The sequence below is a fragment of the Chiloscyllium plagiosum genome, chromosome 43 (genome assembly GCF_004010195.1).
Source record: "Chiloscyllium plagiosum isolate BGI_BamShark_2017 chromosome 43, ASM401019v2, whole genome shotgun sequence".
Classification (NCBI taxonomy): Eukaryota; Metazoa; Chordata; class Chondrichthyes; order Orectolobiformes; family Hemiscylliidae; genus Chiloscyllium; species Chiloscyllium plagiosum.
This window is the reverse complement of record NC_057752.1, coordinates 397,964-404,668: the sequence shown is the minus strand read 5'-3', so window position 1 is coordinate 404,668 and position 6,705 is coordinate 397,964. Positions and strand designations below refer to the sequence as shown.

General features: G+C 40.3%; 1 protein-coding gene across 1 annotated transcript; it reads right to left on the bottom strand.

Annotated features, from left to right (window-relative positions):
* Positions 1–2,244: 2,244 nt before the first annotated feature.
* Positions 2,245–5,909, bottom strand: LOC122543253 (sodium channel protein type 8 subunit alpha-like). The gene is made up of 4 exons (XM_043681724.1): positions 5,790–5,909; positions 4,815–4,952; positions 3,176–3,280; positions 2,245–2,523 (listed from the first exon to the last, which is right to left on the bottom strand). The coding sequence occupies exons 1-4, from the start codon at positions 5,907–5,909 to the stop codon at positions 2,245–2,247; spliced, it is 642 nt and encodes a 213-aa protein (XP_043537659.1).
* Positions 5,910–6,705: the final 796 nt, after the last annotated feature.

Sequence of the window (6,705 nt, the reverse complement as noted above, 5' to 3'; positions counted from 1 at the left end):
GGCTGGGGCTATTTTCTCTGGAGTGTCAGAAGCTGAGGGGTGACCTTATAGAGGTTTATAAAATCCTGAGGGGCATGGATAGAGTAAACAGCCAAGTTTTTTTTCCCCCAAGGTGAATTAGGTAATTTAGGATATCTGGTCAGTATGGATGAGTTGGACCAAAGGGTCTGTTCCATGCTGTACAGTTCTGTAACTCTATAATTTACAATTCTTTTATTGGTTTTCAATTTCTCTCTGAACTACCTCTGTTGGTTGATGTGAGTGGGGGTTGGCAATCAAAGACTTCGTTCATAGATATTAATGAGATTGCCTTGTAGTTCATCTGTGTTCTGCTAAAGTTACATTATTATGAATGAATTGTTAATTTTTGTTCAAGTTCCAAGCTTGGTGTTAGTTATTTGTAAAGTTTATTTAGGTACAATTGAGCAAATTTTGAAAGTCATCAAATGGTTTAATTTCACTGTGTTAGCAAGTCTGATTTGGTCTGGCTTGCTGTCCCTGTGTCATTACGTCAGAAAAACTAAATCACTGAGTTTATGAATTGCTTGCACATGAATGTAGAGTTTCTAAGGCTGCGAAAGACTTACTACAAGGGGAAAACATAGTGGATGCTATTGTATTGAACACTGTCAATTGGATAATTTAATACAGTTTTATCTCAAAGATTTACAGTTGTCACATCTCGCATACTATGAATAACTTGAGGCATGGTGATTTTGTTATAGACAAACATACACCATTTAGCTATGACCTCACCAGTTCCCAGAAAGTATATGTAAGGTGATTGTGTAAAGTGTCAGGTTTTAAAATAATCTTTTGTTGCTAATTTATGCCTGTTATTTAAAGTTTTCATGAAGATCTGTCACTTGGGAGTTGGCTGGATTCGTTGTTGGTCTGTTCGCCGAGCTGGTAGGTTTGTTGGCTGATGTTTCATCCCCTTTCCATGTGACATCATGAGTGCTGTGTTGCTTCCTGTGAAGTGCTGTTGTCCTGTTCCACTTTGAATTTATGTGGGTCTGTTTGAGCTGTTTCTGGTTTTCCATTGCAACAGTTTGTATATTGGACCCAGGTCAATGTGTTTGTTGATGGAGTCCAAGGATGCCCTGCTTCCAGGAATTCCCTTGCTGTTCTTTGTTTGGCCTGTCCTAGTATCGTTGTGTTGTCCCAGTCAAACTCATGGTTCTTGTTGTCCATGTGTATGGATACTCAGGAGAGTTGGTTGTGTCACTGGGTTGCTAGTTGGTGTTCATGGATGTGGGTCGCAAGCTGTCTGCCTGTTCATCTTACATAGTGCTTAGTGCAGTTGCTGCATGAGATTTTGTAAATTACATTTGTCCTGCACACAGTGGGTATTGGGTCCTTTATTCCAGTGAGCTGTGTCTGAGTGGAGCTGTCGGTTTGTGTGCTGTCAAGGTCCCTAGTGGTTGCAGCAGTCTAGTTGTCAGTTCCAAAATGTTTTTAATGTAAAGAAAATTGGAACTGGCATCAACTGAAAACAGCTCGGTGAACAGACCAACAACAAATCCAACAGGAAATAGGAGCAGGAGTCGAACATTTGGCCCATTGAGTGTGTTTCAACATTCTACTAGCTCGTGGCTGATCATCCACCTCAACTCCATTTTCCTGCCCTACACTCATCCCCTTTGATATCTTTCATCTCTAGAAATTACTGCTCTTTATCTTGAATTTACTCAATGAGAGCGCCTCCACAGTCCTCTGGGGAACAGAATTCCAAAGAATCATCCACCTCCCCCAGCCTCGACTCTAAGTGAAGAAATTCCTTCTCATTTCAGACTAAATGGCCTCTCTCTTATTCTGAAACTGTGCCAACTGGCTCTGGAATCCCACAACCAGGGGGAAATCTCCTTTCTGCATCTACCCTGGCGAGTCTGTTAAGAATTCTCTAAGTTTTATTGAGATTACCTTTTATTCTTCTGGCTCTATCTCCTTAATCTCTCCTCATAGGACAATCCTGTCATCCTAGGGATCAATCTGAACTTGCATTACACTCTCTCTGTGCCAAGTATATCTTTCCTTGGGTAAGAAGACCAAAACTGCACACACCACTCCAAGTGCAGTCTCACCCAGGTTCTACATAATTGAGCCTAGACATCTTTACTCCTGCACTCAATCCTCTTGTGATAAAGATCAACATGCCACTTGCCTTCTCAAATGCTTGCTGCACCTCCTTGTTAGTTCTCAGTGACTTTCAGAGTGCGACTTAGGAAACGTCTTTGAACATTATTACTCACCAACAATGGAAAGGATCACAACCACAAAGTCAAATATATTCCACCCAATTGTGAAATAATAATGCCTCAGTGCAAAGAGTTTGAGCAGGCATTCGCTTGTGAAGAAAATTATGAAGATAAAGTTGATCCAGTACAAAATGTCTTCACTCTCCTTGCTCTGATCGTCTGTTTCCACCATCATTGTGACCATGTTGAGGCAGATGAGAATCATGATGGTGATGTCAAAGACCTGCTGAGTGACAAAGTCATAGACTCCACCTTGGATTGCATTCTGTAATGAAAAGAAAACAATAGTGTCTGGCACAAAGAGTTACTGCATCCCATGTATTTGAAGCACACTCTGCCACCCAAGAGACACATCTTTTGATGTGTTAAGAATATGAAAATCTGCTTCACACCTTCGGAACTAACACTCCTAGGAGGTGGATATAGAGAAAAAAATGGGATTCCATACACCTCAGAATAGAATGCACTCCATCAACTTTGAAACAAAGTGAATTTGTTGGAGTGAATTTAGATCTAGACTCCTAAAACAGTGTCATCTCGTGTACAGGCTAAACAATTGCTGTACTGTCTGTACAGAGACACCTTGTTGTGAGGTGAAGAGGCAATGACTGAGGCATCTTGGATAAATATTGGAAATACAACTGAAAGACTATTTCTTTTTACTTATTCAAAGAACCAGAGAGCATTTCATTGCTACATTTACACACACTTATCACAATTAAGTTTATAGACATTTCATCTGGAATTTTCACAACATTGGCTGACAAACGTATCTGTGGCATGGCCAGAGGCCATGCTTGCATTACTCACTGTTATGGAAGCAGCTTGGCAATTTCTAAATGAGCTAAGAACAAAAGGTCCTGTGTGTTTTCTTTTGTCTGTTGTCTCAGCACTTTTAGTTCTTGTGCACTGCTTACCAATGGCCTTGGAATGGGCTTCTGAGGCTTTTTGGATCCCAGCTTCTTCATTGCATTATAATATTTCTTTTGTTCTTCAGTCATAAAGATATCCTGACCTCCAAAGTAAAGAGAACAGAAAAAAACTGGTTACAACCTTAGGATATTGTGTGTGTGTATGTTCATTTGTTTTCTTCTCTCCCTTCATTAAGTTGATGACTTTTCACTGAGCTGTATCACACAAACAATTACAAGTTCCTTTGAGAGCTTCAATTTGAAATGGTACCAGACCATTTTGACCATTGACACAACCTTGACTCCTTTCCTGACCAAGCGTAGCTGACATGATAAGCAGTTCTGTCTTTCCAGGTACAATCTTCTTCCCTTTGAAAACTGCTCTTATGAACAACTGCCTCAGCAAAGTAACCTTCACCTCTCTAAAATCCTTTAATGTATTGCCACCTCTAATCCATGCCCATCTTTCCTGCTCCAATTTGAATCTCTCCAATCAGGATTCCATCCCTGCCATAACATAGGCAGCAAAACACCACAGTCTGTGATTATGACCATGATACATTATCCTTCCTCATCACTTTCTACAGCTTTAGACATAGTCCACTTACACTTTCTGACTACCTTCCTCCTGTTCAGCTTTGTGGTTCTTCACCTTAGCTTACGTGAACCACTGGCTTCTCTCTCCATTCGCACACTGTTGACCTCTGGAGTTCCTATGAGGTTGTTGCATTGGAACAGAGAAGGCCAAGGGGCAACCTGATTGAGATCTACAAAATTGTGGGGGCTACAGATAGGGTCAATAGGAAGAACCTATTCTCCTTAGTAGAAGGCACAGTACCAGGGATACAGATTTAAGGTAAGGAGTAGGGGGTTTAGAGGGGACTTAAGGAGAAATATTTTCACTCAGAGGATGATGAGTATCTGGAACTCACTGCATAATAAGGTGGTAGACACCAGAACCACCACAACATTTTAGAAGTATTTAGATTAATACTTGAAACACTACAGCACACAAGGATTTGGGCCAAGTCTCAGGAAATAGAATTAGAATAGATTGGTGCTTGATTAATAATATTAACGTGATGGGCCGAAGGGCCTCACTCTGGGTTGTAAGACTCTATGAGATCTGGCCCCCTCCTCTTCAACTACATGTGGTCCATTAACAATTTCATTTAGGGATGGTGTAGCAGTCACTGGCAGCATGTTTAGATGTTAATTGAGAATGTCGGATCACATTCAGTTGTGATGTTTCTTGTGGTCCAACCTCACAGAAAGAACCCAGACACAAATAAGACCCACTTTTGGATAGAATGCAGAGGTGGAGCTAAACCCAACTGAAGAGGAATGGGGAATTAATTTGGTGATAGCAGAGAAAGAAAAAGTAAAATCTGTCTCATGCTGATGTTCTGTCACCTGATATCACTTATGTATGCTTCTAGAATATTCTAATCATATCATATTTAGGAAGAGTTCTGAAAATATTGAACAAATTATGTAACTAACTGATTTGTCTTCTCTCTTCATTTCAAAAATAGTATTAAATTTTGATTATTAAATCCAGTCTCAAAACATCTGTCAAAAAAGGATAGTGAGAAACCATTGTCAGAACATTTTCTTTTCCCCATACAAAGAGAAGTAAACTTATCTTTTTCTTTTGCTGATTGAAGTTATCAATGATGACACCAATGAAAAGGTTTAATGTGAAGAAAGATCCAAAGATGATGAAGATTACAAAATAGATGTACATGTAGATGTTGTCCTCATAAAATGGTTGTTCTTCAGCCTAGAATGATAATCATTCATCATTAATATTCTACAGCCTAATACAAATAACAACAGCTTATCAGCTTGTGATTTGGAACTTTTGGAACTTCAAACTTTATGGAGGTGCTTGAACAATTTGGGTGAAGTGGCAAGTCAGAGGGGGCAAAGAGGTTGTGATGGGGTTAGATTGGCTTTTCACAGTTAACATTTAGGTTAAAAAACTCCCCTCATACACAATCATAATTTACTCAATCCATTTAACGGAAAAGGCAAAGCAGAGCTTTCCTGTGTTTAAATGCCATACTTTTGCCGAGAGACACCAGCTTACCTGGCTTTCTGTAAACACTCTATACTCTCCGGACCAGTTTACTCTGCTAATTGAAGAGACATTTCTGAGGTCTGAATAATTTCAGTCCATGCACAATTCACTTCAAAACTGATAGCCTCAGAGAAGCAGAAGAGTTATCAACGCAGAGCGAGCAAAAGGGAAATAGTTGTGTGAAGATACTCATCCTCCATTCTGGGGAGGAACTGGTTTCAAGTCATGATATCCCTTTCCTAAACTTTCTTGAAAGTGTGCCTATTGGCATATTGGAATCAAGGGGTATCTGAGGCTGCAGGGGGCTCCCTTGAAACAGGGGTTAAGGGCTAGCAAAAAAGTCTTAATGCAGGTTGTAGGACACCAGTTAACATTGGTGGAGCTTACACCTAGCATGCCTAAGTAGGCTAACCAGAGGTTTGTAAAGGGATTGCACTTGAACAACCTTTTTAAAATAAGTGGTGGAGCTAGATGGAGCACGCATGTTGTTACTGGTTCCACCCTCTATTCAGATTCCTCCCTTGGCACCACACTAACAGCAGCATGCTCAGAAGCTATTGTAGGGTCAGCCAGAATTTCCCAGGCTCCAATGTTTGACCAACACTGATCTATCCAGCCAATGGCTGCAACTTGGCTGCTTAATTTAAGTGAAGCCATCGCACAGTTGGGAGTGAGTAGCATAGTGGACACGGACAAGATGGTGGTGTTGTGGAAATGCCACAGGACGAGTAACTCAGGTTAATGGGAACATGAGATCAAAATCCTAGCAGATCAATCAAGGAAATTTCAATTCCATTAATTAAAAAATTGAGGATAACAAAGCTCATTTATGTATATACTTTTGTCTCACAGAGATACACAACAACCCCTATCACTAATAAGGATTACAAAAGTGCCAAATTGTTTTAAAAATCCATCTGTTTCACAAATCTCCTTCCCTAAATCTGCCATCCGTAGCAAGCTGGTTAAAATCAAGAATAACAAACCAGATGGATTTTTATGACAATCAATCGTAGTTTCATGCTCACCATTATTGAGATTAGTTTTCAATTCCAGAGATTATGCTGTATTACGAGTGCAGTAACATTATACTACACACGCATCTTGACCATACCGTGGAAATCAATCAGAGTTGAATTTCACCCCCTGCATATTGGAGTTGGCAGCTTGTCATGCACTGTACAGAATTGTGCAGGGTTATAAATAAGGTAACATTGAGAATAAGCTCGGAGTTAATTACAGGCTCTAAATTCACTTATGCGATATTTCTGCCTTTGGGTGATTCAAAGAATGGAGGGAGAATGCAGGGTGCAGAATGAGTCACAGTTATGTGTCACCGCTCTGGGGGACAGGTTATTGAAAATGCAGAGATCCGAAAGACTGCAACCTCTGGATCTCAGAGGATATAAGGCAAGCTCCCACCTTACACAAAGGGCTTTCCCATTATCCAGCA

Coding starts and splice junctions, on each gene's coding strand:
- LOC122543253 (XM_043681724.1), bottom strand. CDS start 5,909: ATGGCTTCACTTAAATTAAGCAGCCAAGTTGCAGCCATTGGCTGGATA. Junction 4,953..5,789: donor TAGCTTCTGAGCATGCTGCT/GTTAGTGTGGTG, acceptor TTATCATTCTAG/GCTGAAGAACAACCATTTTA. Junction 2,524..3,175: donor AGCCCATTCCAAGGCCATTG/GTAAGCAGTGCA, acceptor TTTTCATTACAG/AATGCAATCCAAGGTGGAGT.